This window comes from Lissotriton helveticus, chromosome 2_2 (genome assembly GCF_964261635.1).
Source record: "Lissotriton helveticus chromosome 2_2, aLisHel1.1, whole genome shotgun sequence".
Classification (NCBI taxonomy): domain Eukaryota; kingdom Metazoa; phylum Chordata; class Amphibia; order Caudata; family Salamandridae; genus Lissotriton; species Lissotriton helveticus.
In genome coordinates, this window is record NC_136060.1 from 348,973,598 (window position 1) to 348,995,123 (window position 21,526).

A 21,526-nucleotide genomic window follows, 5' to 3' on the forward strand; every position below is an offset into this window, starting at 1 on the left:
AGTTCTGTAGTTTCCTACAAGAGTTCTCCACTCTCAGGCTTTCTTCTCGAGTCTGAACCCTATGCTGCATCATCGTTTGATATATCAAGCTCAATTATATGTCTTCTGGCGCTATCTCCATCTCAGAGGCGGACACTGCTTTATTTTCCACCCCTTGCATATTTCCTGCATTGACTTGCGCATTAATTTCCGCACTTTGATTCAACTGGAGTCTTCGCACAGTGCAAGGGCCAGACCCCTGTTCCTCCTGGTCAAAGCTGCAATTAATACTTCCATCCTCCATGGTCATATACGTTGCATACTGCTGCACAAGGTCCTCTGAGGAGGACATAGACTGCTCTGAAAGGGAATAAAAGTCAACAGAGTCTGATTCAGCGACATGAGGGACCCCCCCTGATTGGTTAGTGTATCCCCTCTAGAAGCGCTCTCCATATTAACCACAGGGACCGAGGTTAAAGCTGGAATGGTCTCTTGTGCATTCTCTTGCGCAGCCTCTTGCAAGGTCTCATCATTCTTTTCCTCAGTTAGCAGCTCACTTATCTCGTTTAGCTCATTTAGCTCAGCCGCCTGTGCTTCCTCCAAGGTAGCAGCCTCTTGCGAGAGGCTTCTACTTTGCCCAGACACTCCCTCTCCATTCACCGGCAAGACCAAAACCTCAGCACGAGAAGCATCTGTCAACATCCGATCAGGGTGGCCCTGCTATTGCTTACTCAATTCTTTATTTTTTGCGGCAAAAAACAGTTCTGGTATTTTCTTGGGAGCACTTACTTCAGCAGGGTCTCTGCCCGGAGCTCCAGCCGCCCCCAACACAGTCTCCACATCCTTACTTCGAATACCGGAGCGGGAGGCAGCTTGCATAACACTCACAGCCTCAACTCCATCCTGTGAGTCCGTGGCAGCATTTCCTTGCCCGCGTCCTCTCCGTCCTTTCGGCGCCATTCCTCCTTCCAGAGCGCTCTGCCTCGTACGCGCACAGCCTCACCGCCGACTGCCGTCCAGGTGTGCCAGGTGAGCCGCCTCCAAAGAAACGCCCACCGGCTCCACTGTGTGCTCCAGGCTCTGGTCCTCGGCGCCGCTGGCAACTACAACCGCAGCATTCAAAGCAGGAAATACAGGTGGGAACCTCTCACTCTCCCGGTTAGTCGTCCCACGCTTTCCCGCAACAAAATATAGCTTTAATCGACTATTCTATCCGCTTCTCATTCAAACAGCTCCGTGTCCCCGACAAGGTCCGGCAGGAGCAGCTTACTCACGCGTCCATCACGGACACCATCTTGCCTCCTGAACTTTCACCCAATTCTAAATTGCTTGAAAATACAGTCTAGTCCCAGCTCTCTCTACAAGAGAAAATGAGACCATTCGTCCCAGAAAGTGACTTTAGAACTGCTGTTCAAGCCTTCATACTCCCACATCAGAATTGTAAAAAAAACTGCTCCATGGCCTCCCAGACTTCACACTGTGCCTCCCAATCACAACTGGCACCTGTGCCTATCTGGCAGACAAGCTCACCTTTTCTGGTGTCTCTCAGTAGACCCACAGTCAGGACACCATAGAAAAGAGATGAAGAAGTGTGAAAGAACAAAACAAGGAACCAGGCTTTTTCTAACAGCGAACTCAGGATCTGGGTAACACCCTCGTATCCGGCAGGACCCCTTCCCCAACCCTGCTCAAAGTCAGGGAAGTGTTGAAGATGCCCCTCTTTAAAGAACATTTCATCATGATGCAGTAACAGTCTACAAACCAGCTACCTCTCAAATCACTTGTTGACTGTCTTTGCCTTTGACCCTGTACGCTCCATTGCCTTGAGTTTGGTTTGCACTACACACATTCATAAATAGATACTAACAAGCATAGATAGGGCATGTGCAGAATTCACTCTGACTTTGTGCTGAATTGATGCTAAATGAAACATGAAATTAAATTACTTAATTACCTAGTTCATATGTGGCTCCTATAATTCCCTTTCTACATAGAATTCCCTTCCAGGTTTGACTGGTAGCAAACTCGCAACTGCTCCCATCTGGTATTATTCCACATACGAGAAGGCTGAATGATTTGTGATGTGCTAAAACTGAGCATAATCTCCAGAAATCTACACTACTTTAACACTTGAAATATTACAACTTCTTAAGTCAGAAGAATATTAAATCTAAGACTAATTCCTCTTCAGCTTAGTCATTGTTTATTCTTGCAGCTGTGTCAAAGAGGCAAGGCCAATTTAAAATTAGTTATATCAGCTGTTCTTCTCACACAAATATCAAATACCAACTGTGTAAGACAGCAAGAATCCCTCAGAGCATGCTAGCTTCTCTTCAAGGTCACCACAAGTGTTTTGTAAAACAGCTTGCCCAGTTTCTTTATAGCTGGAAATGATCACTCCATCCTTCTGCTTGTCGTTCTCTTTTATTTTTCTTCTTAATAAGCCAAGAGATATTTACCTCTTAACTTATTTATCTCTTGCCTGGAAAAAATTGAAAGGAGACCTCCAGCAATGTCCCTTCTGATATATACAACAGCTACAGGGGCAAATGTAAACTCCAGAACTACACCACTCTCCATCTGCCTTTATGTTGTGTTTTACCATATCAGAACTGGACAACAATGCACTATTCCCCATTTATTAGGCAATATTAAATTTATTCTAACGTAATAAAAATACCATACTTTTTTTTCTATCAATTAACATTCAACTGATTAAGTCTTATGAAAAATTTGGAAACTGCTATACTTTTTATAAACATAAACATAAACAGTTCACAAGTCAATAACATACTTTAAAAGACAGATATGCTTCAGAACAGAATATTCACGGAGTCATTATTATCCAAATAATGCAACATCAATTGATGTAAGAAACATCAGGCAAAGGTTTAACCGATGCTCCACTGACCACTTCAGCAAACACTAGCTCCTCAATGCCACGTTGTCCGGATTTAGGCCCAACCACAGTAAATAAACAGCACTCATCGCCACCACAGATGACATCTGCATGATTTTTGACAGAGAAGACATGGCAGGCCTCATTCTCTTCGACCTTCTCTGCAGCATTTGACACAGTCTCAAACCACATCTTTGTTAGGCAGCCTGCACAAGATGGGCATCCAAAAACCCTGTCTCCGGTCGATATGCTCCTTCTTGACAGATAGAACACAAGCTGTCAGCATGGCAGCTTACTTCTCGGAAACCCACAAACTTATCTGCATAGTGCCTCAAGGTTTATCATACAGCCCCACTCTCTTCAACGCATACATGATCCCTCTGGCCAACATTACCTGTGCACATGGCATCAATATCCACTTCTAAGCTGAAGATTTGCAACTCCTACTTTACCACTTGGACAAGATCCCCCAACATAAGATACAAGTTCAACCCCTGCGTGACTGAGGTCACTAACTGAATGAAATCAACTGTCTCAAGCTCACAAACAAGACAAAAGGAGTCATCTTTGGCAGGAACACCTCACCATGGGACTCCAACTGGTGGCCGGCAGAAGTCAGACCTACATCCAGCACCTATGCCAGGATACTCAGAATAAGCATCAACAGTAAACTGAAAATGGTTGCACAAGCCAACACTGTCACTGCATCGTGCTTAAGTCCATAGCAAAGTGGTACTATAAGTGCCATGGGGTTGTAAATTAAATATTACCAGTGGGCCTGCAGCATTGATTGTGTCACCTACTTAAGTAGCCCTTTAAACATGATCCATGCCTGCCATTGCAGATTCTGTGTGTGGAGTTTAAACTGCCATTTCCACCTGGCAAAATAAACATTTTGCCAAGTTCAAAACTTCCTTTTCAATACATATAAGTCACTCTTAGGCTAGGCCCTGGACAGCCCAGAGGGCAGGGTGCAATGTATGTGAAAAGCAGAACATGTACTTTTTAGTTTTACATGTCCTGGTAGTAAAGAACTCTGACATTCATTTTTCACTATTGCAAGGCATATATCTCCCATGGGATAATAATGGAATTACCTTATTACCTTTATTAAGTGTAATGTCTCAATGAGGAAATATAACTGGATAATGTTTGGTGTCGCTAGAATCCTAATTTTAATTCATAACTTGTGGTGAAGTCGGATTTTAAATTACACTTCTGAAAATTATACTTTTAGAAAGCTGGCATTTTCTTGCCTTCCTATTTGGTGCCCGCAGCCTGTTCTCTGGTCACATGACTGGGTGTAGTTTATAGTTGGGCTTTGTGTATTCCTCCTAGACAGCCACACACAATGGGAACTTAGATGTGACTGAGTAGGTCATCACTGGCCGTATGGGAGGGAGGAGCTGGTTCAAGACTCAGTTACAACTGGATATGCTATGTGCTGTCCCCATGCAAAGGCCTGTGTACCCCCTGTAGTTAGTCTGAAGCCAGGGTAGGCAAGACAGAGCATCTATGCACTTCAAAGGCATGGATACACACATCGGTGCTGCGTGGTTTGGACCCACCGCAAAGACCAGCATCGCCCACTGCAGTTCTCGGAACCGAAGCATCCGCCCAGCAGTGCCACACATCCACAGCCCAGGTCCTCGCATCTCTCATCGACATCATACTCGACGACAGTGCCAGACTACGCATTGTGGCCTCGCAGCTCCTCTCAACCAACACATCATCAGTTGTGTGCCGGATCCCCAACACTGGACTCCGCATCAAAGGCCTGTCAATGGGATCCGCAACAATGACGCAACAGGACCTTGCACCACAGCCTCGCAGCATCTTCAACCTGATGCATCGCTTTGGTTGCGCGACATATCTATGGCACAGATCCACGCAATGCTCTGCACCCATGATTTCAGTTTCTCTGTTCAGTGGGCCTAAACTGGGTCCCTGTAGACAGCCTGTATTCCATCACGGTCAGCCGAACTTGTGACTTTCTCGCGGTCCAGCATAATCAGATATCTCTAGTAGTGCTTTGTGCTTTCTGGCGCTATTTTCTCTACAAACTTCAAAATTCAATATCTCCAGGTCTACTCATTGGATGTTTGTCATATTGGTCTTGTTTAATTTATTAAAATATATCCTATTTCTCCAACTCTGTTGTGGGATCCTTTTGTGGTGTGTTTTCACAGTTTCATTGTTTGAAGTGTTGCACAAATGCTTTACACATTGCCTCTAAGTTAAGCTTGACTGTGTGCCAAGCTACCAAAGGGGTGAACACAGGTTAATTTGGGGTTTTCTTGTGCTGTACCCTGACAAGGATTGTGGTTGCTGATTGACCAGGGCTCACAGCCCAGTCAATCAACAACCTAATTACTTACACTTATGTACTATTGATTCTGAGGTGGAAATGGTGCCTAGCTTTCTCTTTCATTGGTGGGCTAACAATTCAGCAGGTTTGCCTTTTTTTCTGCCTCTTTGTGTTGCATTGTAGGCACTCTTTTGTCCTTATTGTACTGTACTGCAAACTGGGCGGGTTGTAGGTGATTACATTGTTTTTATGTATGTTTCCATATATTTCATACTTTTTTTTCTCTTACATACGAATGAGTTGTGTGTATTCCAAGTGACAGAAAATGATATTTTGCTTTACTAAGAATAAACTGGTGTCGCTGTACGACTGTCGCTGTAGGGAATGCTAACATGCTGCTTCTCCTGGCAAATATTTCTGACAGTAGTTGGGTTTTACATTTCTAATATTAACCTTCAGGAAAGTGCTGCCCTGCTGCTCTTCTATCAGGTTTTATCACTGTTTAGATTTAGAAGGGGAAAGCGAGCAGGATACAAATGTCTAGTTTTCTGGTAAACAGTTATAATCAGATAAATCAAATGTGTCACTTCTGTGTTTTTATTTTAGTCAACATCGGGAAATCAGACGAAGTATTATGTATCATACAGGCGTAATGACTTTGTACAGATACGACTTCCAAAGTATGCTCTTCCCAAGGTAAGTCCAGTGATCGCTCTTTTTTACATCATGAGTATTTATTTAGTGAATAATGCCTCTTTTTGTGTAGTTCCAATCTCTATGTCTAAAGCACACCCACGTGTATATGAGTGTGAGCGAGGACACTGTACCTTCTGCAGAACCAATTACAGACTTTGTAAATTTCGGGGGTTAAACTGGACTATGCAGCACCTGCCACCCATTAAATGTGTGGATTGTGAGTAAGGGATTGCAGATGTGCCAGCTGTGATACAAATGCCCTCTGCATGCCAGCGTTTCAAGATATGGAGCTTGGGGTTATATTTACTGATAATATGCAAAGCATATAATATAAGTGGTTCCATGGTAAGATGTGGTGTCATAGTTCTTAAAGAAAATATTTACATTATTAGGAGACGATGGAATGGTAAATAAATATCTTTGATTGTTCATGGAACAGACGCTATTACCTTTAATGTTATTGCAGACTTTCCAAAATTGGATTTTAAATGTTAATTATGTGAGCAAACCTAAGAAGATCCAGTCAGAATATTCGTTCGTTACTGAACTATTTTCCAATTACTTTATATTTCAAATTAAAAACATTTGCAAAACATTAGATGGAGCCAGATGTATTTAGAAAGTCCGCAGACATGGAGTGAGACCGTAAAGCAATCTTGAGGGAGGTTTCACCATTGACTATGTAATTTTTTTAATAATTTTTTTTACAGTTTTATATAGCGCGAACTTGACCCGAATTGGGTATCAGAACGCTTTACATAGCACCAGTTGCATTACATGAGGACACATGATCCGGATTCAAAGGCGGGGGATAGACTGATGCCTTATTTAAACCTCCTCCCCATCTTCCCATAAACCCTAGAGCGTTCCTCTACAGACTTCACAATAAAAGGTGATAGTGGCCAGAGGAAACGGAGCTGGTCTAAAACCCAGGGATATTGTATTGTTAGATTGAGCAAAATCCAGAGCACACAAAAACAAGTAAATTGCTGTGAAGTGTCTCACAAATATTCACACTAAGGGAATCAGATTACCATAAATGTTGTGTCAAGGTGTTTGTTTATTCACAAATGGTGTTACCCATTAGGGAAAAACACCACAGAAAACAACAGTCCAGCCGACACGTGTTTCGTCAACGGCAAATGACCGTGACTCCTCAGGGCTGATCTTGTGTATGATCGCGAATTATCGGGAGACCGGTGATATTTCCAACCCGGTCCTAATCGGGTTAATGGTGGAGAAACGGACAAAAGCGACCGTTTTCCGGGCGCGTTACCGTATCCGGCAACCGCCATTCCTAATCCTAACGAAGCATTGGCCAACAGCCACTGCCTCAACGTGGACGGCATTACCCGCACGTCCTTCTCCTCACTTTACCCTTGCCCGGAAAACAGTCGCTTTTGTCCGTTTCTCCACCATTAACCCGATTATGACCGGGTTGGAAATATCACCGGTCCCCCAATAATTCGCATATCATACACGAGATCAGGCCTGAGGAGTCACAGTTATTTACCGTTGACGAAACACGTGTCGGCTGGAATGTTGTTTTCTGTGGTGTTTTTCCCTAATGGGTAACACCATTTGTGAATAAACAAACACCTTGACACAACATTTATGGAGATCTGATTCCCTTAGTGTGAATATTTGTGAGACACTTCACAGGAATTTACTTGTTTTTGTGTGCTCTGGATTCTGCTCACACGTTTTTGGAAGAGGGGGCACTCTGCCTTTTCTCTCCCCTACAGAGGTTGTGGTTTTCCTCTGACCAAGATGCACCAAACCTGATACACTCTAAATCTACCTACCTTTTTTTCTCCTTAATGTACAGTGACTAGTTGAGCGCCACCATTTCTGAATACTTTCAAAAACCTCCTCGCAGACTCTAACATTGTATTGTTAGTTGTTGCAAGTAATTATGACATTAGAATTAAGTTATTAAACACAGCACACAGATGTGTGTTGTACTTTTTGTATGTCTTTACTTTAATTGTGTTGAAATATTGTATCTGCTATTTTCCATAGAAAGTCCGCTAGAGAGTCGGGGGTCGCTTAGATTTCAATAATATATTAGAACTGTACAACACTCACTGCACTGAAAAGGGGAAAATACTTTTTAAAACTGTGACAATGTGTTTATTATTTTTTCATTAGTGTGTTATTTTAAAATGAAGTTTGTTTTTATAAATCTGCTGCTTTGTGCTGGTTTTTAAAAAGAAAATCACTTTTTATAGTTTAGTAATTATCACTGAGAATGAAGGGGGAGTGGGGAAAACTGCCATAGAGCCCGGGAGCACTTACAATGGCATACTCCTTCCACAGAGACGTCAGTCAGGTCGGCGCTCTAGAGGTTGAATTCGCTCAGATAAAAGGGAAATACTTTTTCAAACTGTGACAATCAATGTGTTAGAATTGTTTTTTAGGTTGTGTATATTTTGTAAAAGGAAGTCTTTTTTTTAAATCGGTTGCTTTTCACTGGTTTTTTTTTTTTTTTTTGAAAACCTTTATTCGTAAAAACAAGGAGTTACATGCGCAGGCCCACAACCATCATGGCCGGCCGCAAAACAGTTGATCATAGACAGGAGGGAGGTATACCAATCGGCCAACAGGATATACGAAAAGACACCAAATCCGGTCGTGGGAAGTAAAACAAAGGATATTAGGTTTTCGTTTGAAATTTACAAAAGGAGAGTAGGGGCTGTCACAACAAGGATATTGCACCACACGTAAAAAGGAGAAAAACCAGAAGACATGGGGGACACACCCGGATTGCGAACTGAGGCAGGCAATAATAATAACTACCAAATAAACAAAACGACCAAGACGGTAATACCAAGTAACCGGTCACAATACAATAGACCACATTCCCAGATATCACCCCAGAAATCCCACCCCAGTAAGAGAAAGTCAGGGGCCTAAAAAGACACCCGGAGAAAGAAAGAAGGCACAAAACCAAGGGACAGCCAGCCCTACAAAAGAGGAAAGAACCCTCCAAGCTAGAAAAGAGCGAAAGGGACCATAGAACAAAAAAAACTAAAATAACAAACCCCCCCCACACCCGCCACCCTGCACCCCTGTGATGGCTACGGCCTAGCCCATAAACAGCGTGCCTGTCGCCCCGAAACTGCCCCAAAGAAGGGAAAAAGTACAACAAGTACAAAGAATGGAGGAGGAGAGAATGAGACAACGAAGGTGGTAAGGATCAGCAAAAGAAGAAGAAGACCACCAACAATTACATATCCGGCCACCTACAACCGGCTTCCACATCCGACAGGATACCAACGGTCGGTGTAAGCAATGTCCCGCTCACAGTATACAGTCCCAGCAACGGAAAGGATAGCGACCCAAGAGAAATGTCTCAACCTAGCCCCTTGCGATCATGGTGGTTGATGGATTCCAGCCGTCCGGCCAGTGCTGCGGAGAAGAAACAATCCCGGAACAGCCAGCAGAGGATAAGAGGTCGCCCACGAAAGTCCACGTCAAACACAGTCATATGTCCGGGAATGGTACAATCCACAGGGCAATGCAACTGTAAGTCGGAAGCAGCCGGCCAGAGCGATAGTCCCAGGAATGGATGTAAAGTCAGGCCACCAGCATACGAAGGAGATGACAAAAATGGCGCCCAGGGACGACATCCCGGCCAGCGTACGAAACCATAAAGTCCAGATCTCCTCCGGATCATCGTGGTTGGCACCTCAGCAGAATCAGATCTATGTTCCTCCGACCTCTCCATAGGCACCCCGGCATGGAAATCAACAGAAATCGGCTCAGGGTGTGGCGCAGTGTACAGCACTGGGGGGCAACCACCGCCCACAGGAGAAATAGCAGCAAGCCTGCACCCCAAATCTCGGGCATAAAGACGAAGAGCAGCCCCAACCGCCTCCAGAGCACACAGGATAGCACCGGTCCCCAGCGGCGTCTCAGGCAAAGGGAGTAGAGCAGCTTCAACCACACCAGGCTCACTAATGAAAGGCAGCCCGGGAAGCCGAGCGCCATGATAACTCACCGCCCACCGTGCACTGCGCCGCCTTCTCGCCAGGGGCCACCGGGCCAGAGTCATGGGGGCGACTGAGGGCATCGTAGAACAGGCTCAATCGCTTTCAGGCGACATCCGGACCCCAGAGTGAACTCCGAGATCTCCACCGTCAGAAGCCGAGGGGCAAAGCAGAAAATGGCGTCCACTAGCAGCAGAGGAAACAAAGAAAATGTTCCGACGTCCTCCAAGCCAGGCAATGGCAGAGATACAATGTATCCGGGAGCGAAGGAGCACAGAGTGGGACGAGGCGCTTCAGTGACAAGAGCAATCGGCAGCCTCCCCTCCGCCGACCGGCTCCCCCACCTTCGCGCTGACCGCCACCGCTGTGGCCGATGCCGGCAGAGCCAACAAACAAAGCCCCGGTCCCCCAGCAGCACCGGGCCGGGAAAGGAGCAAGGGGCGGATCACCGCCAATACAACTCGGATTTCGCCGGGAGACACACCGGCGTAGTCAGGATAGTATCACCGTTGTCGTGATGGGGTAGAAGGACAGGATAGGAAACAGGATATCGAAGTAAAGCGCCAGGGTCGGCGGAGCCGATTTCCTAGGCGGCCATCTCCGTCGCGAGCTAAGCTCCTCTTTCACTGGTTTTTAAAGAAGAAATCCCATTTTAAAGTTGGCTGCTTTGCACTGACAAGGGGGATATACTTTTTAAAACTGTGACAATCAATGCATTAGAATTTTTTTTAGGAAATACGTTTTTAAAAGGAATTCGTTTTTTTAAATCTGCTGTTTTGCACTGGTTTTTAAAAAGAAAAGACCTTTTTTAAGTTGACTGATTTACACTGAGAATGAAGGGGTAGAGGGGGAAAACTTCCATAGAGCACAGAGCACTTGCAATCGCATACTCATACCATAGAGACGCCAGTCAGATCGGCGCTCTAGTGGTTGAATTGCCCTCAGCCTTAAATGACACATGGGGTGCAGGCACACAGGAAAGACTTGCACTGTTCTGATAAGGGGGAAATATTTTTTTAAACTGTGACAAGTTGTTAGAATTGTTTTTAGGAAGAAAGTTTTTTTTTAAGAGAAGTTGCTTTTTGACTCTGCTGCTTTGCACTGGTTATTAAAAAAATAATAATGTTTTAAGGTGGCTGCTTTGCACTGAGAAGGGGGAAACACTTTTTAAAACTGTGATAATCAATGTGTAAGAATTGTTTTTTAGGTAGTGCGTTTTTTTTTTAAAGGAAGATGTTAACTCTGCTGCTTTACTATGGTTTTTTAAAAGAAAATCCCTTTTAAAGGTTGGCTGCTTTAACAAGGGAGCGGGCAACTAATAGCATGTATAGGCCAGCTACTGTGGGATATAGGGCTTTTAGAACGTTCCGCCCCATCAGTGCAGAATGTTCTGATAAGTAAGACAAATGCCTCATGGAGCCTGAGGGGGTTGTAATCCCCTCGGGTTCCGTGAGGTCTTTGTTCACAGCTTTTCTGTAAAAGACAAACATTGGAATGTTGAAGCTCCAGGCTCTTACCAGCCATTAGATGCCCGGAGTTAATCCAGTGTCTTCAATGGAGCGCTCAACATTCCAGTGTTCTAATATAGCCTTAGAACCAGCCGTAGCGGACTCTACCTCCCATTAAAGGCCCGCTGCCACTTTAAAGGCCTGAGTCAAAGGTGAGGGCCTTTAACAAGGGAGCCGGCCTTCAAGGGCCAGTAGAACCTGCAACGGAGGGCTCCAAGGCTATTAGAACATTCTGCCCCTAGAGGGCAGAATGTTCTAATTAGTAAAACTACAGCCTCATGGAACCTAAGGGGGTTGAAATTACCTGGAGCTCCGTGAGGCATTTGTTAAACAGTGGAATGTTGAGGCTCTGGACTTCTACCGGCCATAAGAAGCCTTTGAGCACTCCATTGTTTTCAATGGAGTGCTCAACATTCCAATGTTCTAATAGGCTTTATACTACTGGTGCTCTACAGTGTTAATTGCTCAAGCTTCATTGTCCCAGGAAAGAAGGGCATTGTATGCATTCTATACAGGCCATAAGGGTATTATCTGATGTTCAATGGGTAGAGAAGGATACCAAGACACCAAGAATGCCACAAGTGGAAAGAGTTAGTTACACCTAAGCATTGCTGGCTAGCCATCCTTCAGATAAAGCAATCAATTGAATATTTATGTAAAAGAATTTGAAAAAAATGGCACACATTGGATGATGGAGCCAGTCTTAAAAGGTCAGGTTGGAAAACTTACAACTCTATCAGTATGCTTTATTATTAAAACTGTGAGACAGCGTGCTAGATGTTTTTGAAAAATCTAGCTCCCAGAAGAAGATAGAGTCCAAGGGTACAATGCGCTTTTGGTTCATGACAGAATGAATACAAATGAAGGAGATTTGAAGCCTGGTGGGAGGAAATGGTCACACTGAGACACTAGTAAACACAGAAATATGCCATCTAGTGTAACTAATAACTGTACAAAGCCGCCCTATAGGCACAATACAATTATAGCAGCAAAAACTGTTTGAAAATCTTCTGGTCATCCATGAGATTGTCAACCCGTAACTGATGACACACCTTTAATGTCCACTGAGAGTACATTTGTGCAATACCGCAATAACACGGTAGACACTGTAAGTCATATTACAGACACTTAAGAATCGTTTTGTTTAAAATGTGTTATGCATTAACATGCCTGAACCCTCTTCATGCTGTGGCTAGCAATGATCATATCAGATCTCAAAATCCTATCCCATTCAGTTTTAGGGCTGTATCACTAGATGGAATCACAAGGCTTCTGTGTGAAATAAGCCCACATACATCCCACTACATTCTGCTCTGGGTAGCATCCACATACATCCCAGAAACTTTTTGTGCATTTGGAGGCCGTAGTATCACATTTATGTACTGCGATGACTTACATATATGCATGATGATGTATCGGTACTTTGATGTGGGGTTTAGAATAGTTAATCTATATTTATATATATATATATATACTCACCTCCACAATGTAGGGGAAGTTGGTATTCTGTAGTCGATATTTTGTAGCTCAGCTTTAAAGCTGTGTTATTCTAATAGGGTACCAAAGACTTAGGAGGGCGCCTAAATTAAAAACACGTAGGTAAATAATAGTTGTTGTGTGGGTGTGTACGTGTGTGTGTGTGTGTTGCCACTCACGTCATTTGCTAGCGGTCTGGAAGCGCTTGAAATGAAAACTGTATTTTTTTTGTCATTAGGGTTATGTACTTCTTTATAGTCTCCCACTTATAACTATATACTTTTCTTGAATATGTGGGTTTGGTTTACCCAGAAAATTAGGGACTTTGACTGGCCAAGCTTTACTAGTTTTTAGCTTACTGTAAACTGCTTTCTGAGGCAAGAGTTCTTAGGCTTGTCTGTGTACAGCAAACGTGAGCTAATGAATTTCTAGCGAATTTTGTTAAGCACTATTTGTTAATCATAGTCTAATTTCATGTACACTTGTCCGCAAGTTGAAAATTAAGTGTGTGTTTCAGTGTGAGTTCTAATTGTCCCAATTATTCTGATATGTCACATAGACCAGACCTTTAGGAAGAGAGCTCTGGGTCAAATACAGTTTTTGAGCCTAGAAGCTATACCACTCGGAATCATTGGATCTTGGGCCAATTAAATGTTTTGCCTCTTTCTGCAGCAAGACCTTGGGTTCGTGGCTTTCTCTATGACAGAACCAATGGGTGCTTGAGAATGGATTTATAGTACAAGATGCTCCCCCTAGTAACTTTTTCTTTCGGCTATAACTATTTGGGCGCAATGTTTGTATGCAGTATAAAGGTGCTGAAGTTATGGCAGTTGTTGACATCTCTCGTTTCTCTTACAAATGAAGGCAAAAACATTCTCTGCCTCACTTTAAAGTGTTTTTGTGCAAGCGCCACTAAGCAAATTAATGAGAACAGCGGGTTATTTTTCACTAGAAGAGTTAACTAAGCCACATAGACATGCATGTGAGAGAGCACGAGTTTGAAAAAAAATGTATAAGTACACCATATTTACAAGCACGTAGTTAGTTTAAACATGTTTTGCACACGAGTATTTTATATCCAGGAGTGAAATATACAGAGTGGTTTATATTCAGTAGTGAAACGTATAGAATGTTAAGTAGAGTAACTATAATTATAACGGTGTGAGATTAATGTAGAAATGTTGGAGTATATGTGAAAACCTCATGTTCTCATGTTAAAAAGAGTCATGTCCAAATTAAATGTAACTTTGAAAATCCAGTATTATGTGTAGGCCTTAGGGCAATTCACAGCAAACCTGAACGTGCTGCTAAACTAATGTGAGATAAAGTTGACATGGTTCTTTCAAAATGTACTATTGAACTTAGGGTTAAAAGTATATGCTTTATAGATGTGTTATTTTAGAAACGTATGCTAGTTAAGAATGTTTGCTGTTTAAATCAAGTTAACGTTTTAAGAGTGCAGGAACCTGCTGCATGTAAATCAAGTAGGCCAGAACAGATAATGTCATGTAGTTTAAATTGCCATGTGCTCGTTAGAGGAGAGGTCGTGAGGTGTCCAGTATGGAGCTCTGAGAGTGTTTTATGACCTAAGATATGGTGAAGTCTGGAATTTGAGGCCCACTGCGGGACGAGCTGTATGCAGGTGCGAGGGTCCTAATCAGCTCGAATGAAAGGGACTTTGTTCAGTGGCGCCTTGCGCAGGCCTGTAGGAGTTTCCAGGAATTTCAGGGGGTATCAGCGCACGGAAGAAGAAGCCTGGGAACCAAGGTCAACTATAACGAGGGTCTTCAAGAGTACCATCATGGAGTTTGCCGCGGAAAGATGTACCACGTGAGGGGCGTCCCAAGGGGCGTTTCTATTGGAAATGTGATTTGGTATTAGGGAAAGAGACCCGGGAGGAGAGCAGAGCAGATGATTTTGGGAGCCTAAGGAAGCGGATGGGTAGGCAGATAGGCTGATCAGGAGAGACCCATTATCAGAGAAGAGACAAAGAGAAGTGCGTGATCTTCTTAGGAAGTCACCACGGCTGACACCTAGAGGGTTAAGATCTTGCTAAGTAGGGATGTCATTTAGTGTAGTGTAGGGACAGACTAACCTTAATTTTTCTTTCTGTAATGACTTTGAGGTTGCAACTTGTATTAATTTTGGCAACGCTCATGTTATTAGAAGTTGTACTTATTATTTTGTTCTTCAGACTCAGACTATTCAAAAAGTTCATGTTCATAGTGATACCGATTTACCTTCTTAATCTCATTTTGAGAAGTTTGTATCTTCAGTTATCTTTGACTTTATATTAAATCTTTAAAACTTAATTTTGGTCAGTGGTCATTTAGAGTGGTGTAAGTTCTTAAATTGATTGCTTTATTGCGAGATTACCTTTTACTCAAGACAGGTACCAACGATTCAGTCGACAGGAAATGGGATTTGGTAAGATAATTAGTAACCAGTAATCCCGCGTTAGCAGTTGGTAGCAGAGTGAGGATGGTTATCTTCTTGAGGAAGGTAATCTAGAGAGGTTAGTTTACCCCAAGGCCCGAGACGCCGAGAGACGAGCAGCGGAAGAATCGTGTGCCGAAAGGTGCAGACGGTGCGAGAAAAGCAGCAGTATCGGAGAGTGAGTATAAAAAGGGTCATGCGTGAACAGATTGCGGTGTTTTGTGTTGTATTTGTATTGTAATGTCTTGCGGAGTTGAATGCCTGTAGTGTGAATGAGAGACGGTTGTGAGCGCGCGCAACCTGGTAAACTGGTAACCTGGTAAACGGGTGTACTGGTGAAATCTTAAGTTCAGGCCAGAGCTTAAGTGGTTTTGGGTGTATCGAACATCCAGGGTAGTTGTCGACCATAGTACGGAGGTCACGAGGTACCATTGACCGCCGTGGATCCAAGATAGGGGGAGTGTAAGAGTGAATGTATGAGTAACGGACGCTGGTCGAAAGTTACTGTGTGTGAGTAACCTATCGGAGAAGGCGATTGTCTGGAAGTAATCGGAAAGACATTTCGCCAAGTTAAGGTGACAACTACAGAAAGACTGTGGGCGTACAGTCAAGAAAGGTGATCGCTTGGACGGAAGTAATCATTTTTCAGAGTATGAATGGGATGCGTGCATGACCGAGGAGACGAGCTGAGAAAGGAGGGGAACTGCTGCGAAGGGGGACGGGTGACGTCGGCTAGAGCCGCGCTGTGATTGAGCGGTTGGTGTGACGTTAGCTAGAGCCGCGCTCTGGTTGGGCGGCTAGAGTGACGTCGGAGGAAAGTCGCGTACGGATAGGCCAGTTAGTGAGAACGGCGCCGAGATTGGTGGAATATCATCAGGAAGTAAACAAACGCGGAGAAAAGAGAAATCATGAAGTGTTTTAAGTGTTTGAAAGGGATTTTTAAACGTAAACGAAGTGAACATTATTACGGGGAAGAGGCTCCCCCAGAGGGTACGCCAGCTCATTATATGGCAACGAATGTTGGGCTGCATACGATATTGTGGATTGGGGCTTGGAATAAGCTTACGGAAGGGAATGAGGAAATGCAGTTCCCGAAGTACGGGACGTTTAAATTAGAGGTGTTACATCGGCTAAAAGCAACCATGTCCTCATTGAAACCCTCACCCAGACCAACACAGTTTGAGGCACTTAATGCATGGATTAAGGCTGCACACGACCGAAATTTGAACAGGCGTCAACAAAGGCTGACGCGATCGGTAAGGGCAGTGCGAGATTCCAAATGGGATGAGGAGGAAAAGCGTTGGAGGGTCCAGACTATTGAGGTGGAGAAAATGTATCCGATGAGGGAGGTGTCAGGAGGAGGAAACCTCATGGAAGAAGACGAGGAAAGCGAGTCGGAGGACAATCTGATAAACAGATTGTTAATGGATAGACCACCTCCGAGAGTGGGATTGATAGAAGATAGAGGGCTCGCAAGGGAAGATGGGAATGAGATAGAGGGATATACACCACTCCCTATATCGGAATGGACACCTAGCAAAGGCGGAGAAACACCTCCAAACAACACTGTACAGAGTGTAGTGGGAAGGTTTGTGGTGCAGAAAACGCCAACCACAGAAAGGGTTGAGTCTGTGGGATTGCCAGACGCTCTTCAAGTGCCTGTTACCATAGGACCCATAGTTTCGATCTATAATTCTGAGAGAGATAGAGGGGAACAACAAAGGCAATTGGATAGGGAAAGGATTGAGATGGAAAGGAGGAATAATGTGACAAATGCATGGAAACAATTGCCAGGGTCAGTAACATGGAACACCCCATTAGACACAACTGTCGGTCCCAATTCAGAACAGGGAGGTCCGAGAGGACCAATGGATCTAAGGGGACCGCGACCAAGGCCCTATTCAGAATTAAGAGCTGATTTGAGGGAATGGGACGGGTCCATAGTATCTCCGAGTAACAGGACAAGAACGGAACCAGAGTGGGAAAGCAGGGGTAACGGGACAGTATCTCATTGTGGGGCCAGCGAGAGTAGTCAGGGCCGGGAAGGCCAAAGTCAAGAGAATAGAGGGGATGCATGTCCTACAAATCAGAGAGAACAGCCGGAACAAAATACTAGGATTGTAGAATGTGAGGAAATGTCCCGTCTCTGGGGGAACGGAGGAGATGAGGCGGTACGGGCTTTTCAGAATAGGTTTAGGTGCCTTCATCATACACTTGGGGAAGACGTTCAACATTGGAGAAAGGAGAACAGCGATAGGTCCCGCCACGCCTCGAATAATCAGGAATCACAGGGAAGTAGGGAAGAAAGAGGGAGTAAGGGAACATCTTACCCTGCATCCCGTGAAACTAGCCCGGAGGGGGAGAGAGGGGCTATGAGGCATGAAGGAGTGTTTCACCACCCACCCCGAGAAGACGGAAAGGCATGGGATCTAGAGAGATGGGAGCAGGGGAGGACTCCTTATAATTCACCCATACCTAAACGTAGATCTCGGAGCTGGGATGGGAGAGATGCGGATGGAGGAGCTAAATTGAGTGTCTTGAAAGCTGAAATTAAGGCAAAAAGGCTTGATGTTACCAGTTTAAAATCAGATGTTGATGAGATAATAGATGGAACATTGCCTTTGGAAAGGATAGAATTGTACGAACAGGATGAGTTATTGTTCATGGCAAAGGATATTACTAGGAAAGCTAGAGCGTTTCATGAAAAACTGACTGATTTGGCAGACAAGTATGCCGTGGATTTGTCTAGGACAAGGGCATTGCAGAGCAACCACAGATTACAGTACGCAGACCAAGATCTAGATGAGAAGAGAACTACTGGATTAAAAACACACATAAGAGAGCTGGTAACAGGGATAAGAGTGTGGAGAGAACTGGATAAATGGGAAGAAAGGTGGTCGAAAAAGGGCACAGTTAGGCGAAGTACAAATGTGATGACCCCTGAGGGAAGGGTAATGCAGATGGAGGCATTCCCTTTGCGAGAAATATCAAATGGAAATTATGTACATGTGCCCTGGAGTAGAGGAGACTTAGCCGCATTTACCAACTCATTTCCGAAGTTGCGGGACAATCCAGTCGAATGGTATAAGCAGGTAGAGAGGTTCGTTAAAATCTCGAAAGTACTGTGGATAGATTTGAACACGTTGTTTGACATCGTGGTCCCATCTGATCTGTGGACCCCTTGTAAGACTAGTGTCGAATGGCCAAATGCTGAACCATTGAGGGATGCTCGAACAAATGGACCGTCTGAGATTGTCATGCGAAAGTATGAAAGGGTAATAGCATGGCTGAAAGATAAGGTACCACCACAGGATATAGATTGGGTAAAGATAGATCGAACAAGGCAGGAACCCAAGGAGACAGTTCACGAGTTTTATGAAAGATTGTTGAAAACATTCAAGCAATACAGTGGACTAGATGTAATGGATCCCAAAGACATAGGGCAGTTCGTGTCAAAGTTTGTCTTGGGGTTGAGACCTGATATTTGTTTGATGATACAGCAACATTTAATCTGTTGGCAGAACAAACCACTAGATGAGATTTTACGATATGCGAGGTACTGCAGTGACGAGATAGATTCTAAAGCCAAGAATCTAAAGGAGAAATTGATGGTGGTGCAAATGCAGTCCGCTGGGAAGGGTGGCCAGCAGAAGCAGGGGATGGGACGAAAACCAAATGGTCAGAATAAAGATAATGAAGAAGGGCAGAGACCTAGGATAGACTTTGCCACTTTAAAGAAAACGACAAAGTGTCATCTGTGTCATCAGGTGGGGCATTGGCGACGCGAGTGTCCCTTTAACCCTGAAAATGGGGAGCTAGAAGTAGAAGAACAGGTCCAAGAAGACCCAGTGCAAAAGGTGACAGTCCCAAGTAATAAGGTGGCCAAAGGGGGGACTTCGGCTCCACGGGCCCAATTCCCACAGCCACCGAAGATAACAGCTGGAGGAAAGGTCTTTAAACAAATGCCTCTGTTTATTGAGGAAGAAAAATGTTATTACATTGATCCATTGACAGGACAACGGGTGAGCAGTGAAGAGGACTGTACCCTCGGGGCAGTTCTAGAAGTGGATCAGAGAGGGCCATTTGTTGAGGCAGAAGTGGCAGGGTGTCCCACTACGTTCTTAGTGGATACTGGGGCTACTCGTTCGACTCTGAGATCAGCGGTGGTTCCAGACTTGCCGATGTCAGGGGAAACAATTCAGGTGGTAGGAGTTGCAAATAAGAGAATGACTAGTCCGTTGACAGAACCAGTATCTGTGAAAATAGGCAATCATATGAACGAACATCAGTTTGTGGTTTGTGACTCGAGTCCGGTATGTCTGTTAGGAAGGGATTTGTTGTGCAAATTGAACTGCACCATATACTGCACCCCGCAAGGAGTGGAGGTACAGACTACCGACGATGATGCTACCTTTAAGGTGGCCAATTCAAAATTCTGTGTAGAACTATATCCTACTCTGACTGTAGAAGATCTTCCACAAGACTTAAGAGATGCAGTGGCGTCAGAGGTGTGGGATTTCACAGGAGAAGATATAGGATTGATTAAAGGGGTAGAACCGGTAAAAATTCTGGTAAAACCAAATGTTGAGTTTCCAAGAACGCCTCAATACAAATTGTCCCAGGAAACGATTGCAGGAATAAAGCCTGTGATCGAGTCAATGATACAGCAGGGAATACTGAAAGAAATCGTGGGCAGTCCTTGTAACTCCCGATTATGGGTTTGCAGAAACCTAGTGGGAAGTTTAGGATAGTTCAGGATTTACGAAAGATTAACAACATAGTCGTTTCATGTTGTCCCGTGGTACCGAATCCATCAGTGATATTGTTTCAAATACCATGTCAAGCAGAATGGTTCACAGTGATAGATCTTTGCCAGGCTTTCTTTTCAATCCCATTGGATGAAGAGAGCAGGTACCTTTTCGCGTTTAAAATGGAAGATCGCGTTTTAACATGGTGTCGAATCCCACAAGGATTCACAGACAGTCCATCCATCTTCAACCAGTTGTTGAAGAAGAATCTTGAAAATCTAGTACTGCCGCAGAACTCGGTTCTGGTACAGTACATAGATGACCTACTTGTTGCGTCAGAAACAGAGGAAGCTTGTAAAGCAGATTCAATTGCCTTACTGAATCATTTAGCTGAAAATGGACATAAGGTATCTCCGAGCAAGTTACAGTATTGTTTGACAGAAGTACAGTATCTAGGGCACAGGTTAGAAAAAGGGAAACGTAAGGTGTCCCCAGAGAGGATAGAGGCGATAATGAAAATGAATGCGCCTACAACACAGAGAGAAGTTAGAATGTTCTTAGGAATGGTGGGTTACTGCCGACAGTGGATAGTTAACTTTTCACTGAAAGCAAAGCCCTTACAGAAACTGACGCACAAGGAGGTGAGTGATCCGGTACCATGGGATGAAGAATGTCTGGTGGCGTTTTTACAGCTGAGAGACGATTTATGTCGTGCTCCGGCTCTGGGAATGCCAGATTATGAAAAGTCGTTTTCACTCTATTGCTGTGAGAGAGAGGGATGTGCTTTGTCAGTCTTGGCACAGACCCACGGTAATGCCCGTAGACCAGTTGCATACTTTTCGGCTACATTAGATCCAGTAGCCGCAGCGTTGCCCGGATGTCTCAAATCCGTTGCTGCAACGGGTGTCAGCATTGAAAGGAGCGAAAGTATTGTGATGGGACATCCAGTAGTGGTATATGTACCACATTCAGTTGAATTGTTAATGACCAGGACGAAGACGCAGCATCTGACCAATAGTAGGCTCACGCGCTACGAGCAAGTTATACTTGCCGCAGAGAATGTGACTCTCAGGAGATGCTCTGTCTTGAATCCTGCTACTTTGATGCCATTACCTACTGTAATAGAAGGCGAAGGATGTGAAGACCACGATTGCCTTGATGTGACTGAACTATGCACGAAACCCAGACCAGATATTGTGGATGAGCCATTGTCTGACCCCGATGAAATTTATTTTGTTGATGGCTCATGTTTAAGAGACGATACTGGTCGGTTGAGAGCAGCTTATGCTGTTTGTACCATTACTGGAGTTGTGGAAGCCGCTTGCCTGGAAGGAGTACATTCCGCACAGGTAGCAGAGATTATTGCCCTAACTCGTGCCTGCATAGCAGGAAACGGAAAGAGAGTCACCATCTACACGGACAGCCAATATGGTTTCGGTGTGGTTCATGATTTCGGGCAGTTGTGGTCTCAGAGGGGTTACATG

General features: G+C 44.3%; 1 protein-coding gene across 5 annotated transcripts in view; it reads left to right on the top strand.

The window, feature by feature from the left end:
- SORCS2 (sortilin related VPS10 domain containing receptor 2) overlaps positions 1–21,526 on the top strand; it is a 2,165,153-nt gene that overhangs the window by 1,656,907 nt on the left and 486,720 nt on the right. For all 5 annotated transcript variants that reach the window (XM_078678523.1, XM_078678525.1, XM_078678524.1 and 2 more), the window contains exon 8: positions 5,793–5,882. In XM_078678523.1, coding sequence (XP_078534649.1) covers positions 5,793–5,882 — 90 coding nt within the window. The remainder of the gene's footprint in view (positions 1–5,792; positions 5,883–21,526) is intronic.